Below are 18,305 nucleotides of genomic sequence, written 5' to 3'. Positions count from 1 at the left end.
CTGTTATTTCTTCCATGACACTATTGATGGTGTGTTTTGGATGGTGCTGTAAAAGAGGCTGTGGTTTACAACAATGCTTCAACTCCCAGTACTAGTAACTAAAAACTTTCCATTCTGGTGTAATACTGATCAAGAGTTAAACAGAAGCAGTTCAATCCCTTCAAAATAGATACAACCAAAAAGTTGTTTCAAAATAGATTTTTCATAATTATGTGTCAACACATCATAAATTTGATCCCTGACAATGAACTTCTACAAGTGTTTCAATTTACAAATAATCAGATGGCAATGCTAAGTATATCAATGTGTTATGGTTATATGCAACTTGAATGATAACAAGTCAGCAGCAAACTTAGCAACTTTTGATTCTTTGTTACTGCTAGCAATTAAATGAAATTAAGTACCATGAAATCTTGATCTTGCAACTTCTGCCTTTACTTGGAGTAATCTAAGCATTGTTGTTTGCTACTGATTAAGGTCCCTATCATTTGATGTCATTACATACAAGATCACCATATTACAATGCATTAATACAATACTTGGAGTATCTGTCTCCTACATGTTTACACACTGTGTCACAATTAACAATATCATTTTTATAAATTTCTAAATGCACTGCTGTTAAAAATTGTGCATTCAACATTCAAAAACTACACAAACAGAAGAAGTACATTATGTGATGTGTGACACTGTGTTTGCTAGTGTATACACACACAGATACAAACATATACAGACAGACCAACAGACACACATATAGACAGATTCCCATATATGTGTACACACATCCATCCCTCCATTCATACATATGTTTGTGCACACATCCATCCATCCATCCATACATATGTATGTGTGTACACACATCCATCCCTCCATTCATACATATGTTTGTGCACACATCCATCCATCCATCCATACATATGTATGTGGGTACACACATCCATCCCTCCATTCATACATATGTTTGTGCACACATCCATCCATCCATCCATACATATGTATGTGCACACACACATCCATCCATCCATCCCTCCATCCCTTCATTCATACATATGTACATGTGCATACATACATAAATGCATGCATTCATGTATGCCTACATACATCCTAATACACACACACACACACACACAGACACATACACAGAGGCACAGACAGACAGACAGACAGACAGACAGACAGACAGACAGAGACAGACAGACAGACACAAAGAGAGAGGCGATAGATATAATTACATGTGTTCTCTAACAGACTGATAAACTCAATTGGATATAAAAGTCAATAAAACAGAGAAGTAGAGTGTACTTGTACTGGTTCTAAGACATAATGCAAGACAGAAGTATTGAGTTTCCATTGTAGTACTAGTTGTTCAGTAATTTAGAATTATAATTTGTAAATTTTGTAACTGAAATTATATTCGGTCTGGATGCTTTAAATTAGAATTACATCTCAGTATCAACTGATAAATTTGTATGTTTTTGCAATGTAAAACTCAAATCAACATAATGTAACATTTTACCTATGCATATATATATATACACAATTCATAACTAATACAAAGGGAACTAAGGATAGCGTGAATACAACATTTATACACCACTATCAAATCTGTCTCCCCTAATCCTACCCCCTCCCCCTTCTACTGCACAGTACATCTTTGAACCAGTAAAATGCTATTGATATGAATATCTACAGCTCAGTAGTAACATTGCAAAAACTGATAACCAGTTAATTTTGACAATATAGAAGCCGTTGGTATTTAATACAGTATAAACTACAATATGACATTTGTCAGGCATTTCAACGTCCTCATTTCATTCAGACATTCAACTCCCACATAATAATTTCATTATGTGCAGCACTGAATAGAAACCTTCCTGATGGTGAGAAGGAAATAATATTGACAGCATCATTGTGTCCAGTAAAGTCCTGGAAACTGCCTTCGTAGTAGTCCATCAATTTTACCAAACGCTCTGTGTAAGAAATGATATCAACACAATTAGCAGAGATCATACATTTCTGCAGTTTTCACTAACAACGATCTACTCCATTCTTTATTTATGATATCATATTGCTTTGAGACAATTTTTCAAAATTTCACCAAGGAAATGCAAAGGCCTCAAAAACAATGAAGTTTGTCGCTGTAAAGTGAAGTGGTGTGTTTTTCAAGATTTTGGGTTCCATTTTGACTTCCTTATAAGTTGTTGCACTCTTATAAAATATTACATAGTATTCACATTCTATTAACTATGTAGCTTAATCCTCATGCTTAACCTCCTATATATTTGATTTGTTAAAGGGGTATGGTAGTTTTATATAGCTGGAACTGTCATAAATGAGTAAAGGAGGCTTAAAAACCAAGGAAAAATGCAACTTGTGGAGATATGAAAGACAAAGTATTGTTTACTACTGCTAATGATTATATCATACAGCAGAAGGAGGGACTTATATAGCTGGGTAATATTTGAATATACATGTAGTAGACAACTCACCACTAGCTCCACATGCTATAACATGACCTGATGGAGATACATCCAGACTTGTTGCCCAGTGTGTTAGTGCAGCTGTACGAATCACCTACAGATAAGGAGAGATAGAGTCACAGTATTATTTACATGTAGGGTTTTATTGGTCAACAAATCTACCTGTCAGCATTTTACACACAACAACATACATACCAATGCTGTATCTATACATGTACTCAACTCTTAACATGTGTGGTAGTCCAAACTAACAAACTATCATACATGATGATGCTACAATTCATAATGCATGTTATTTTCAACTAACCTTTCTTTGGGACATACTGTAGAAACTGACATGTTTTTGCATTCCATAACCTGCATAAAGAATGACATCTGGTTCACTAGGTGAAAACCTGGCCAATGTAGGTGGCAGTAGTCTGAAGCAAGCCTGGAAAACAAAATGAAGTAATAATTATATATTATCCATTCAAATAAACTGAAAAGACCAAATGCAGTGTCAGTGAAATAGAAATCCAACTTACAATATCACCCCTCCTAATAGTTGTACCATCTGGAGTAATTGCTGGTGCAGGGAATGACAGCCAGTCCATCAATTCACAGGAGTCTTTAGACCAATCAACAGTCCACACACTGATTCTCCTATCAGCACTGGCAGCCAACCACATAGACACACCTGGGAATCCACTGTCAATTACATCCTGTTAAAGAATTCAACAAATACATGATAAATGATGATTAAAACACATTCACACAATTATGCAAAACATCATGTATTTCTACCAGGTTTGAACCACCAATATTAGGTTACATAGTGACAGCATATAGGTAAACCAATCTATTGAGTGTGTGACAACAGAGTATGTAAGGTGCCATTTTTGAACAAATTAACATCGAATGTGAACAATTCAACATGTCTTCCAACTGTTGAATTCCTAGTTGTCACAATAACTCTTCCAAGAACATGGATTATTACATTTTTTTATGTACTCCATAAATGTTCACATCACTCATCTGAACTGATCAGAGAGTACATACCTTGTGTGGTGCTACATCTATGCTAGTAATAGGAGCACCCTTGTGATCATTGATGACTCTAATTGTCATACCAGTAGCTGGACTGCTTACTGCAATCAAACCATTACTTCCCCCTGACAGAATCACTCTCCCTGAATATATAAAAAACATATGTCAAAGAATTAATTCAAATCTCATGGTTTCAGGGTTAAATAAAATATGTCAAAGTACTGTCACACAAAATTTTGATGAAGATTTCTAACATATCTGAATTCAACAAATATCAATATCTATATGACATGGAAACAAACTTCACTCTTAGCAAAAGTAAATCAGAAATATTAACTTAATCTTTGTTGAGGGTGATGCGTGGTAAAATCTACCTAAATACCCAATTTAGTTAACTACTGTCCCCACCAAAATTATGGCATAAGATATCAATATCCATGCAAGTTTTACCCAATTACCCCTGTTACCTGGGTTCCAAATCATTAGTATAAAAACACTGTACGTTTACATAAATTTGATTAATCTTTAATTTGAAACTCAGAGTATAATATCAACTTACCATCTGATGAGAATGAAATGGCAGTAACAGCTACAGGGTGTGGGTGCATTTTCAGTATCAGATCTACTTTATTTAAATCGAACAATCTGATGGTACCATCACTGTAGCCTGCTACCACCCTCTGTAACCATGATGATGGTTCTTGATCTCCTCTTTGAGATTGGCCTGCTAACTCACTTCCATTGGTTGGACTGAATGCCAAGCAGTTACAAGCCTAGGTAAAACAAAGACATATCAAAATATGGTCCATCACTCTATCATGTCTCTATATTATCATTAGTATCAGACATCAGAAATGACATTCTCACAGATTATGTCCACAGGAATACTAAAAGACTGGTATTAACCAGTAGTTGCTAGTTAGAGATGAAGAAGGGGACATCTTAGGGCTGGTGACTGCTTTGTATTAAACTCAGGCAACTTTTAATGGTCTGTTTATTAAATGAAGGGGTTACGAGAGTGATTTTATCAACTTACGAGAGGACTTAGTTCAGGGAGAATACTGAGGCAGTTATATGGACAAGGCAGTTTTTTTTAAAAAGTTGCATTCACTAGATAATTTAACTGTCAAGAATCAGTTACACAATCTACATGTATTGGTTGGTACCCAATATTTGTACTCTAGTTGTAGGAGAGAGAAATGCCAAATTTAAGTCAATGCTGGTAACAAGTCTTAAGTTTGCACTCTCCAAATTAACAAACAAATGAAAATGTATTCCACTACAAATACAATGTGTAACAGAAACTCAGACTAACAGATTACATCATTAAATGTAATAATGATTTCATGGTGAGGTCCATGGAAATAGTTCTCTGGCAACCAACCAAGTCTATTTTCATTGAATGCAGTTAGCAGTCATTACCTGATCGGATACTTGGAACTGTATTTTCTGTTCCATGTCGTTTATTGACCAAACTTTCAAACTACCATCATCAGCACAACTTGCAAAGTACTGTTCACTCTCATCAAACACTATGTCATTGACCTGTAAGAGATATACACAAATTTCAACTGATTACTGTGTCAATACTACTACATGTACAACCATATACACATATCAAATCACTAGAACGGCTGTGGACACCACAGTAGTGGTTGGAATGCATAGCTGAGTAATTTCACAGATTTCTTTATATTGTGGACACCACAGAAGTGGTTGGAATGCATAGCTGAGTTATTTCACGGGTTTCTTGATACTGTGGACACCACAGTAGTGGTTGAAATGCATAGCTGAGGAATGCATAGCTGAGTTATTTCACGGGTTTCTTGATACTGTGGACACCACAGTAGTGGTTGAAATGCATAGCTGAGGAATGCATAGCTGAGTTATTTCTTGATACCGTATTGACATAACAACTGGTTAGAAAGTGTTGCAAGCATCAACATTGTATTACCACATTGTATTCTTGGTTTATAGAAATGAAAAATTTACAATGTAAATAATTTTAGTAATCTCGGTCTAATACTGCATGTGACAGCAACATATTTTGAGGTCAGATATTTTTCTAACAATACTATCATAGTTGCTAGAATGTCCATGGACTCTGAGTTTATAGTTACAAAAGAAAATTTCTACTAACAGAGTAAAAAAAATAGATTCCATTGTAGTACATCCTTGATGATACTGACCAGACATCAGCAAAACTTTGGGACAACAAACATTAATTTTAATACTATAATGAGACTTACCAAATTCACATGACTACTAACAAGTCTGATACTGGTTCTCTCAATCCAATTAATGTACCATAGTGTACCTGCTGTAGTACCAACAATACCCATATCTAGAGTATCATCAAAACTAGCAGACACTATACCACCATCAAGACACATCTCATCCTCCATCACCAAGCCTTTACCAGGTGTACTGTCAACATGAAATAAAAGGAACAGTCAGGTGACAAAATAACACTTTGAACTTTCTGATCAAATTTAACAAACCAACATAAATTAAATAAAGAAATTTTGATATGTTGTTGATGTTATGATCTTTAGAAGTATCACATGGGATAAAACTATCGGGATCTTTAAATTGGACAACTGCTGTGTTATGAAGATGATTTGTTACAAGAACGGAATGTGAACTCAAGCAAGAGGCTCAGACCAAAATAAGGATGCTAAATTTTCAGAATTATGTTAATCTTGAATGACAAATGATATGCTGAATAACAGCACTGTTGATGAATTTAATGTATTTCTTGTTTTTTCTTCCCTTTTCAAAAGATTAATTATACATGTTGTACACTTGAATTTTTCTAAGTTTGGTCTAGAGTATAGAAACTTTCAAGTTTGTAAATATGAAAACTAGATTCTAATAGGTGGATCGTAACACCCTCCATGTTACTAAGACTTGCTTAATATTAATGTCAGACAAACGAATCTTATTAAACCCAATATGTTATACTGTACCTGTTATACAGATTGGATGGGTTAAGTCTCATTTCACCAATACCATAGACTGACCACAGTCTCAAGTTTCTGGATGCACTACCAGTTACAACATGACTGCTACCAAACTTGCAGCATATTGTAGCTAATGGGGAAACGCCACAAATATTATTATTATCATTATAATTTTGACATTTCTTACAGCAAATGTAGTTATATGAAAATATTATGAACATTAAATCCCTGAACATTGGTATCATCAAACATATTTGTTTTTGCAAACTGTAATCATAGTTTGGAATAGTTTACATATATTAACTAGTCTAGTTTTACATTGTCTTACAACCAGACCTGTCTCCCTCATCTTGAAACTAGGCATACAAAATGCATACATCACCATCATCAAATATGACACAAAGTGTTTGACTAAATCTAGGTCAAATTTAAGAGTTGAAATGTAATCATTCTTGACTACACACTACTAAATAACAACACAGTTGTCCCTTGAATGATCTTGAAAACCTTATAAGAGTTTTGTAAACTTACTAATTTCAGCAGTGTCAGCATCCCAGTGCATAAAGCAAGTATTATGTTTGGTATCCCAGGCTGATAAGACGCCGGTATTTGTACCAACATATAGTATACTATCACCACCATACTCTAGACTTGTAAACTCCATCTCACTGATTACCTGTTACATCAAATACAAAGTTGACATCTTTACATACCAATATTTTGACTTAGACCAACTTTATTTGAGAGAGCTTCATGATATTATTATGAACATTATTGCTGGATACTAGGTGCAGTATGATTTTTTTATCATATCATATCATATCATATCATATCATATCATATCATATCATATCATATCATATCATTTGTACAAAGCAATTTTCAATATCAACTTCATTATCAAACCTTGAGCATTTCTAGCCAATAAATGTTACGTTACATAGATCAACATTCTATCATATTTCAAGCTTATATTTTGAAGAAATTACACGTTGTAGTATCCGATAATTTTTCTGGTACAATGAGTATAATATCAACTGACCATATGTTTAGTATCCAATAACTCTTCTGGTACATCAGGTTCATGGACATTTAAACTACACTTTTGATGTGTTTCATCCAGCAACCAGAACAAGACTGTGCCCTTTGACCCCACTGACACAAATTCACTGGCTGAGTAAGGATCCCAGTGAAGTTCATGAACTGGTACAGCTGTCTTAGAGGCAGCAATCACACTGTAATCTATGGTATTCCATACCACAATGGAACGTTCACGATAGTCACCTAAGTAAGATCAAATTGAAATAAATAACAATTCTCTGAACTCACTGCTATAATTACAAGCATGCCATGATAACCAACAATACCATGACATATATGTTAATACTGACAAAAACATCAATTTCACAACTCATGAAAATAATAACAACAAATACTTGGTTATTAATTGTTGTTATGGTTACAAAAGTGTAATGTTTTCCTTTTCAATCATTTATTTTATCCATTTCTAGATCCAACAGAATCAGTACATTGATTCATGTAGAGTTGAACTGAGTGTATGTAATACATACCTACAGACACAAGGAACCTATCATCTCTGGAGAATGCCAGACAGACAACATCATATTCATGATAGGACAAGACTTTCTTACAAATACCAGCTTGTACATCCCATAAACATATCTGACTAGCTGTCAATCCATGACCACCGGAAGCTGAAGCTACAACCTGGGCATCATGTTGTAAACACATAGTAGAGATCTCTTCTACGTGACCTGTCAATGCAAACAATCCAATTTATCATTATATCCCCAGTCCTGGAATGTTTGTACAGGGTCAAGTTAAGGTCACTCCCTGTATGTTTGTACAGGGTCAAGTTAAGGTCACTCCCTGTATGTTTGTACAGGGTCAGTGTGACTGTGGTGAAAACAAACCCAAACTATAGTGAAAATAAAAAAAATCATTAATATTTTGCAACAATCTCCACAGAACACTTCTTACATTTGACAAATCTAGCTGATGGTACAATCAATTTTCAAACTCATATTTGAGAGGTGTTTTGGGGGCAAATATTTTTTTCATCAAATTTAAATACCTAGATGTCCCACAATCACGGATATGTAATATACAAGAAATTTCAAAAGATTTGTTTAGTATTGTATTACGTCAAATTAAAATACATTATATTTTCAGTGTTTTGTACTCTTGTACTTTTGTACATAATCTTTCCAATTACACACTTTTTTCACATTACTCTGCTGCGAGTATTAAATCTATCTACATGACATGTATATATTATAATGTAATTACTGTGAGAAATAGCACACAATGGCCCTTCACTCTGAGAGAGATCTACATGTCAAGTTTTATATGTCACATGATTATACACTTACCAAGGAGATGTTTCTGAGTGCCAGCATGCAAGTCTTCTATAATAATGATGCAACCACTAGAGTAGACAAAGAGACCAGAATCTGGATGCCATACCATGTTATTTCTACCGTTGCCATTGTAACCTATCACTGACTTTAGTTTTAAACCTGCTTGTTGTGGGGGTGCTGTGTACCTCCTCTAAAATGGGAGAAAAATATGGTGTTATTTCCATTGACTTAGTCCAGATAGTAAAATTTTGAGTGGTATGTGTGTAGAATACAGGAAAAACCATCAAAGACTTGGCTTACTGTCCGAGTTAAATTGTGTTTTGCAATGATTTCACTTACAAATACACACATACACATGCACACACACATACACACATGCACACACACACACAAGCATGCATGCACGCACACACACACACACGCACGCACGCACGCACGCACACACACACACACACACACACACACACACACACACACACATAAACAATATCTACAGTAACCACCCACCTGTGCCATCTGTGATTGTTTTACCCTCTGTTTAAAGTGCTTCATAACCAGAGGTTTAGTAGACATTTCTGATGACTTAGTCAGTGAGACATCTGTCTTTTGTGGTGATCTCAGCTGTCTGTGTTGTTTAACTCTAGAACTATTACCCAATGTCTCTGCTGGTGCTACTGTCATCTGCTATTTATAACAATCAAAATGAATACCATTTTATTACAAACATACAGCTGTTAAATTGTGGTGATGACAAACCATATATTTGTCATAGCACAGAATTCAACCTATGACAAGGTATGTATAAATCTGTCTATATATGTGTAAAGAGATCACTGTTTGCAGTATTATATTACAGTATTTTCACTACATAAAGAGTTCACTAGAAAGAGGTTACAGTGTAAATAACTTGCTGCAAAACACAAGGAGGGTGCATTTCTAAAACATTACTCCAGTATTCATTGTATAAATCTGTGTTCTATGTATACTTACAGGTACATCATCAGTTGATGCATCATCATCATCATCATCATCATCATCATCATCATCATCATCATTTATCTTATCGTCCAAATCTGGTCCAATTAACACTTCATGCTGGACTTCATCTAACAATTCAAACACAATGTGTACAATATAAACAAATAGTTACAAGACTGTCAAGTTCATTTTCTCCTTGCAATGAACCAAGAGAACTGTTGCAGTAACATCTTTCCTGTAATATTTCTTAACTGAACAACTGTTCAATACTAATATTCTAATTTTAAACTTCATAACCACTTTTAAATTGTCACTACACTAAAATCATACACTTAACTTGTAGGTCTAGATTGCATACATCCTTATGTTTATTTCCAAATTTCAAAAACTGGGTTTCACAAAATGTAAAAATATAACACTACGAACATTTTTATATACTGTGGTATTCAAGTATTGCAATCTACTGTTATATTGTCATGGTAACAAAGTGATGGATCACAATGTAATGTCATTGGTCGAGTACAGAATCTTAATTGTTTGTTTGTTTACCTCCTGATATGTTATTTAGATCACTGATATCATCTATATTGTCCTGAGTAGCTGCTATGGGTACACCTCTCCTAGGACTCACTCTAGTCATTTCTAGACTGTGTCTTGTAGGAGTCTTGAAGATGGATTCTCTCCCTGGATCTGTCAAATCAATAACACATTATTCCTTTCTTTTCCAACTGGAGTAGCATATGGATGGATGGATGATTGGCTGGTTGGTTGGGTGGATGGATGTATGGATGACTGGCTGGTTGGTTGGATGGATGGATGGATGGAAGGATGGATGGATGGATGGATGGATGGAAGGATGAATGGATCCGATGGATGGATGGATGGATGGTTCCGATGGAAGGATGGATGGCCAGATGAGGTGGGGGATAGCATGATGGATGGATGGATTGATTGGTTGGTTGATGGAAGGGTGGATTTGTGATTAAATGGGTGGATAGACAGATTGTGTCCACAATACATGTACATTCTAAAATTGTACAAAAGGGTTCACATCTGAAAAAGATGTGAATTTCTCCTAAAGGTTTTACGTGGACTGAAGACATCCACTTACTAACTACTTCTTTTAAAACCAGAGTTTAAACAGTATAATTATTATGATAATTTCTTACCATCATCATCAATTCCAGTCAAGTAACTTCTTGGTCTTGATCTTCCCCTAAGACACAAATACACATTGCTATTAAAGGGGGAACATCACTCCAGGAAATACACATTGCTATTAAAGGGGGAACATCACTCCAGGATATACACATTTCTATTAAGGGGGGAACATCACTCCATCTACCAATTTACTTGTGATTTCAGAGAAACAGCATGTTTATCTTATGTGTATATAGGGTAGACCACAGAGATATTGATAATTTTAACATATAGGATTCTTCTATGAACTTCACATACATGTATATGACAAAATGTGATAATCCTATTCATACTTATTTCTCAGGACCGTGGACCAGATTAGTTTCAAGTGAACTATTTCCATGGTCCTCACCAGAACATTTTCTTATTAGTGATATTTTCTTTTGTATTGTTATTATCTATGTTTCAGGTGGAAAATAAATTCAATTCAATTCAGACATATTACCGGGTAATAAATAATACTAGTATACTTGATTGATGTGTTTATAATGTAAAAATTGCATCTAAAACTTGGCCACAAAGTAAAGATATGAATGACATGTTTTTGGTTCTCAGCAGACTCTCAGCCTGCACTAAATAACTCAAAAATGACAGGTATTCTGTATGTCAATCACTTTATTGTATGCTGGTTGAAAGAGAGACACATACATGACTGTACATTACTGTCATCTGACAACTGTTCAACATCATTGATTGATTTGATGTCTATATAAACTAGCTATGGTTCATACTGACAAAACCATGCCTTGGCCTGGGTTGTCTAGATTTCTTTCTGGCCAAAGAATTATGACAGTATGGTAAACAGTAGAATACTTACTCTACCCTTTGTTCTTCTTGTTCTCTACCATTGCCATAGAAATCCCACAGAAATATAGCTTCACCAACACTGACCAAAGCCAGAGAGTCTGGTGTAAAACATAGCTTCTGTACATTATCAGAATGCCCTATGAAGACCTAAGATATAAACACAGTCAGACAAGTTATCACTTTTCATAATCATCAAGATTTCACAATTTTTATTTCTGAGTACTGACCAGAAACCAATAGTGACTGGCATTTATTGCACTTCCTAAGACTATTCAAATTATCATAATTATTCATGGCCCTTTTTTTGGAATGGCCCCTTTTTTGATGAGCAGGGTCCTCCATTTTACAAATCTTAGATCAAACACTGGATAATTATTGTTTGGCCTAGTCTAAAAAGAACAATCATCTTACAGCTCGGTTTAAAAAAGGAAAACAACGTATACATAAAACTTAAAACGACACAAAAAATGTACAAAAGGCTAAAAGGTACATGTCAGAAGTTGATATTTTGGTGATTACCTGAAAGTTAAGATCCAATCTCATATGATAATCCCAGATCTTGACAACTTTGTCACCAGCTGAAGCTAAATGTTTACCATCTGGTGATACGTCTATAGATGTACAATCTGTACGATGGATGTTAGATACCTGTTCAAAACAAAACACACACATCTGTCAAGTTAGCTACCTACTATCACCAACCTACAAAACAACAAAAGTACAAATAAGACACGGCCAACAACCATTGAACAGAAAGTACAACAGAAAACAGACGGTAAATCAGACTGTACAGAATATACCACGTTATCAAACTTTTTCAAAAGATTATCTGGTTTTTCTTTAGATGTTTTTCAGCAGGAACTCTCTCCAGTTGTCAAGTACAGCAACATAATTAAAGCCAGAAATGTGATCCAGTGTTTTAATCTTGAAGCTTACCTCAGTCAGTAGTCTACCAGTTCTGGCATCTAACTTGAGTACTCGACAAGAAGAAGTAACAACTAAGAGTTGTCTAACAGACTTTGGTGCATACCATACTTTGACTGCACTGTCCAATGTTGTATTATCTATCTCAGCATTCATTGATGTAATGTCCACTCTTACAACCTGAAGGGTTAATTCAACATGAGTACAATCATTTCATATCCTATAAACTGTCGCCACATAGAAAACACTGAATACATAACATATACAGCCAGTGCCTGCTAAATAAAGATTTGAAATCCAATATTTGAATGTTATGATCTGGATTAGTACTAGTACAAAACAATCTAGGACTATAAAAATGAAAATAGGCTCATTCTAAATGTCTATTGTGCAGGACCAAATTTTCTAAAACTCTGTAAAAATGTAATGCTAACCTGAAATAGTTTTTTGATAAAGTCTGGCCATCACAGTAACAAAGATTCCCTCTTTAGCTCCAAAGTTTTCCCAGCAGATTTTAACAACACATATTTTGCAGGGAGAGAGAATTAAGACTGAAATGTATGATGCAAGTATTACCTACCTCATCTAAGGATCTGCCATCAACAATACTAACAGTGTACTTAGTTGGTCCAACAAAGGCTAAGTGATGACCATCACCACTCACTGATAGGGCATCAGGTGCATAGTTGTCACCCTTAGCTACAGTGTTTCCTAGCAACCGCATCAGATGGTATCCACTCTCAACATCATAAAGGGCAATAGAACCCTCTGATGCACAGCTATACAGGTAGTTTCCATTGGGTGAGAAAGTAAGTCCAGTTACTTTGGCATGGTGTTGTCTGAAAGACATGCAATGATCACAAATTATGATCAAGTGAAATTATGGCCCATATTTACATTCATGTCTATTTCCTTGAATACTTGAAAGAATTATTTTACTTGAAATGGTTGCAGAGGATTTCAGAATTCCTAACAGAAGCCATGATCAATTTCCAGACAATTGCTTCATTTATAATTCAGAGAATTAGCCTCCTCTGCATGTCTTTCCTCTGGAAACATCAACATACTAAAACTCAGGATCCATTTGTTTCTTTTATAAATGTGGCCTTCACGTAACAATTTATTTGTACAAAAATTGCACTTGAAAAAAATGAAAACTTAAGTAAACAAGAATTGTTTTACAGCAATTCACTCCTAATACATGACTATGGACACAGCCCCTTTAGGATGGTTGCAGTGTGGTGAATGAAAGTTCTTGTATAATATGCATCATAGTAGATACTATACTGTAGTTCAGTACCTGTGTTCTGCTAGCAGACTTGTAGCTGACACATTGAATGCCCTGACACAGCCATTGTCAAAACCACAGGCAAAGACTTGAAGTGTAGGGTGGTAACTTATAGCACAGGGACACTCTCTGGGTGCACTGAAATCAAATAACTGAAAAACAAAAACAAAGTAGGTTTGGTAAGACTTGGCTTATCACATTCAGTGTTAGAGTCGGGAACAGCTAAGTTTTGTGTTAGACTAGTCGGGGTACAGCTAAGTTTTGTGTTAGACTAGTCGGGGTACAGCTAAGTTGGAATATAATGGACAGAAAGTAGGTTTCCTAAGATTTGGTTGTAATAGCGAGTGCATTTGTGGTTTACCAGGAATTTTGGTGTTTAGGTCTAGCTATACATTTCATGAAAATAAATGGTAAAATGGGATGGCCTAAACAGAAATTCAATTTTAAAAAGATTAAAAAACCCTCTTAGACTAGCTTCTGCTCAGTTCACAATGCATCATCAGGTTAGCTGATAGCTTATCTATACCTTCCCTAAAATCAAACAGGTAAACTGGGTGGTCTCAACAAAATCAACCCAAAAAGTTTCAAAAACTTTGACTGGGGGTTCAACCTGTTCACAAAGCATCACCAAATCAGCAAATATAAGTTCCATGATAACTATACATATTTGTTACCTGTTGTAGTGTGTCCATATCCCAGATTCTGATGGTATGATCCATAGAGACTGTTGCTAGGTGACGTCGTAGTGGATCCACTGACACTGATGTTACAGTATCTGTGTGTGCTCTCATTATAGTTGTATACTTTCTAGTAGATATGTCCAACACTCCTAAGTTACCTGTTGATGTACCAGCTAAAATCTGTAACCCATCTACTGTGATATCCACTGCAGTGACAGGACCTTCATGTTCTAGAGAGAAATGTACATGTAAAACAATAAATGGCAATGTATTCTTCTAATAAGGATTGGTGATCTTAAGTCTGCCCTCTAATGATAGCCAAATTTTGTTTGTGAGTCATAATGGGAAAAATTGGCATTTCTTGTGAGTCACCACATAGTAAGAGATAGAGGAACACAAAATTTTGAAGCGTCACTAGAAATTGTGTGCATCAGTGGCACGTCAAATTGGCTTAGAGGGCACACTCTGGTGATCTTTTTCTCATGCAAAGTTCAATTTCAATGCTTGTCAAAAATATAGCAAACTTTTGTGTACATAGTTTTCCTTCTGGACTTGCTTGTCACCTATTCTAGCATCAAGAGCATGGTCAAGATCACTAATGCACCAAGAATATTGCCACCTAGTACCTGGTAGCATTTATGATATTACATGACAGTACTTTATAGAAAACAAAGAGAAATATTGAAGTGTCATTCAACTACCCACTGTATTCTTAACCTACTATATAGGTAGGTATACTGTTCTGTTACTTACCAGCTTCCAGGAAGACATTAGAGAAATCCAGAGGCCAAAGTCTGAGGTATCCATCATCAGAACCAGTCACACAAAAGGATTGATTGACACACATAGAGTTGACGGCTATACCAATACCTGAAATCAATGAATGAAAAACATGCTCCTTTTATAAATTATCTAGTATCATATTGTTTCTCTGGCACATTACTATAGAATATTTTACTGTAGAATATTTTGGAGTTACTCCTAACAAGTAAGAGTCTGTTAGCCACAGGGGCTATAGATTATATCTATTTTGATGAGATGTGCAAAGCAAGATTTTGTTTATTTGTTGAGTGTGTTATACAATTAATATTCAACCAATATGCCAGACCGTGTGAAAACTATTTTTGTAAAGAGTGCCATAATTTATATCTCACAATTCATTTCAGTGATTTGTTTAATTAGGAAAATTTAGGAACAGTTTAACTTTGATCAATTTCTCTCTCTCTGTAGTCAGTGACTTTAAACCTCTCCAGTACCAGGATTCTAAACCCTGTATATATATATACATGCATGGGAAACTGTCACGTTTATTAGATTCCCTCCTCTCTAGTGCCAGGTTTATCAAACATTGCCAAATGGTGAATCTGTGGTTACCTTCAGGTTAAACCAAACACTATGTTATTATTGCAACCAATACTGTATGCCTTACCTGAATGAAATGTACTTTTGTCCTGTTTACTCTTGTCAATAGGCAGTAATCTTCTGACATGTACTATAGATACTCTAGCATAATCTATTTCAAAGATATGTCCAGACTTGGTGCAGGCATACCTAAGAAACAATCAGGAACATGTTGTCATTCTTTATACAAATTGTAGGTTTGTACACATCTATGCATGTAGGAGACAAATCATACAACATTATGCAAGTACTGGTAAGAACATCCCTAATATTTGTATCCGTTCAACCAAGGAAAACACAAGTGACCTAAGGGGCATTGTCACTATGAGTCACTAGATGAGTAGTGACAAAGGCCCCTTAGGTCACAAGTACATTCTGACTGAATGAAGAAAACTATTGGAGAATAACAAAGACATCAGTAAAATCTACACTGTGATACTTACAATGTTTTGTGGGCTGTGTTATTACCAGGTATATAGGAAGTATCAAAACAGATATCAGTGAAATCTACACTGTGATACTTACAATGTTTTGTGGGCTGTGTTATTACCAGGTATATAGGAAGTATCAAAACAGACGTCAGTGAAATCTACACTGTGATACTCTCCTAAGTTGACAGGTGCTGAACGTAATGATCCATTTCTGACTCTCCATAGTCTTACATTATCCCGACCACATGATACCATTCTACAATAGACAGACACAACAAATCAAAAATACTCATTTAGTAAAGGGTTAGTGACTAGATAATTGTACACATATGTTATTGATTACACTTTTTTCAACTCACTGTTTTCAAATCAATCCTGTAAGTTACAAGTAACACATATAATTAATCTACATATTAAACATATTATATAATAATATTTTCTCTTTTCTTTCACAGAAAGTTACCTTATTTGCTCAAAAGATAGCAACAAACAAAACTACACGGCAATATACAATGCAGCCAATTCATATCAGTATTTTTGTTAGTATGTTAGCTAGGTAAAAATCTAAAATCTACCGGGGTTCCTGTGTCTTTATGGGAAACAAATTGTGATATTTTATCACTTTTTAAAAATACCTCTTTTTGTTATCAAAATTCACAAACCTTAGCAAAAACACTGCACATACAATTGTATTAATATCATAAATTGTAACATGGTTTAAATTAAAACCAATCAGCTATTTTCACAATAATTAAATACAATTTCAAAACAAATCCTACCTATTCCATTTACATATATCATGTGATGATATGAATACACTAAGAGTTTCTTACCTTGTATCATCAAAACAAGCAATCTTCATTCTGACAATATCTACATCAGTGTGTGCCTTGGCCATCACCACTACTTCACCACTTCTGCTTGCCCTTGATGTGTTCCATACAACTACCATCTATAGTAACACATGGTAAACAAGACAGTACAGTTAAGATGTACATATAACACTACAAATCTGATTTACTACTAGTCTGTAACTTTAATATATGCCAGCATAATCAATATTTCTTGATTGTGAACTTTCTAAAGAATGTATCGTGCAAGACTTCTAGAATTAGAAACTGATTCAAAATTTGAAGTGAACACAATACATTATGATATCAAATAAAATGGCTTTATTAGTGAGTTTGATTAAAAGTATGCAGGATGATTAAAAGTTGGAAAAGTCCAGAGGCTTTATATCCTGTTTTGATAATCAGAGTTTTACTGTATTATCCTGAATAAGTAGGAAAGGTATCAATGCCAATCCATATTCTCAATTTTATGCAATGCAAACAAAAATCCATTTCTAATTTCTAGATATGTGTACTATACTTACATTTTTGCCATGGCCGTCTTTTCCGACTCCACACAGAACACCACCACTGTGAGAAAAGCTGAAACAAAACAAAAATTAAGACAAATTTTACTTGACAATTTTACATATCTTTCTACTTCTGCAGCACTCACAGTACTCATACCTATTTAAAAATAGCTTACCAATGAGGTATTATCAGAATGTTAACTTAATTCAGGAGTAATGGTGATATACTACATGCATGTTTATTAATTTCAGAATTAAAAGTTGCAATAAAGTGATTGTACAGACCGTTTTTAAATACCAGTACCAGAAGTTGAAAAACAATTGGATATAACATTGCATAATTATCTATAAACATGACATCATACTTAAAAAACTTGGTTTAGTTT

The 18,305-nt window shown here is 34.9% G+C and overlaps 1 protein-coding gene across 1 annotated transcript in view; it reads right to left on the bottom strand.

Moving 5' to 3' along the window:
• Window positions 1–1,675: 1,675 nt before the first annotated feature.
• LOC144434832 (WD repeat-containing protein 90-like) overlaps window positions 1,676–18,305 on the bottom strand; it is a 28,048-nt gene continuing 11,418 nt past the window's right edge. Inside the window, exons 12-39 of the mRNA XM_078123342.1 lie at window positions 17,935–17,992; window positions 17,393–17,511; window positions 16,654–16,815; window positions 16,157–16,278; window positions 15,481–15,597; window positions 14,722–14,957; window positions 14,060–14,199; window positions 13,340–13,598; window positions 12,772–12,939; window positions 12,355–12,483; window positions 11,846–11,982; window positions 10,998–11,044; window positions 10,378–10,512; window positions 9,940–9,956; window positions 9,358–9,531; window positions 8,863–9,040; window positions 8,041–8,244; window positions 7,512–7,753; window positions 7,001–7,145; window positions 6,476–6,599; window positions 5,756–5,933; window positions 4,929–5,051; window positions 4,066–4,279; window positions 3,519–3,649; window positions 3,005–3,181; window positions 2,788–2,910; window positions 2,490–2,574; window positions 1,676–1,970 (exon numbers count right to left, since the gene is read on the bottom strand). Of these exons, the coding sequence (XP_077979468.1) occupies window positions 1,816–1,970; window positions 2,490–2,574; window positions 2,788–2,910; window positions 3,005–3,181; window positions 3,519–3,649; window positions 4,066–4,279; window positions 4,929–5,051; window positions 5,756–5,933; window positions 6,476–6,599; window positions 7,001–7,145; window positions 7,512–7,753; window positions 8,041–8,244; window positions 8,863–9,040; window positions 9,358–9,531; window positions 9,940–9,956; window positions 10,378–10,512; window positions 10,998–11,044; window positions 11,846–11,982; window positions 12,355–12,483; window positions 12,772–12,939; window positions 13,340–13,598; window positions 14,060–14,199; window positions 14,722–14,957; window positions 15,481–15,597; window positions 16,157–16,278; window positions 16,654–16,815; window positions 17,393–17,511; window positions 17,935–17,992 (4,099 nt within the window). The 3' untranslated portion in view covers window positions 1,676–1,815. The remainder of the gene's footprint in view (window positions 1,971–2,489; window positions 2,575–2,787; window positions 2,911–3,004; window positions 3,182–3,518; window positions 3,650–4,065; window positions 4,280–4,928; window positions 5,052–5,755; window positions 5,934–6,475; window positions 6,600–7,000; window positions 7,146–7,511; window positions 7,754–8,040; window positions 8,245–8,862; window positions 9,041–9,357; window positions 9,532–9,939; window positions 9,957–10,377; window positions 10,513–10,997; window positions 11,045–11,845; window positions 11,983–12,354; window positions 12,484–12,771; window positions 12,940–13,339; window positions 13,599–14,059; window positions 14,200–14,721; window positions 14,958–15,480; window positions 15,598–16,156; window positions 16,279–16,653; window positions 16,816–17,392; window positions 17,512–17,934; window positions 17,993–18,305) is intronic.

The sequence above is a fragment of the Glandiceps talaboti genome, chromosome 5 (assembly GCF_964340395.1).
Source record: "Glandiceps talaboti chromosome 5, keGlaTala1.1, whole genome shotgun sequence".
NCBI lineage: Eukaryota > Metazoa > Hemichordata > Enteropneusta > Spengelidae > Glandiceps > Glandiceps talaboti.
Note: the sequence above shows the minus strand (reverse complement) of the source record. Positions and strands in the feature narration are given on the sequence as shown.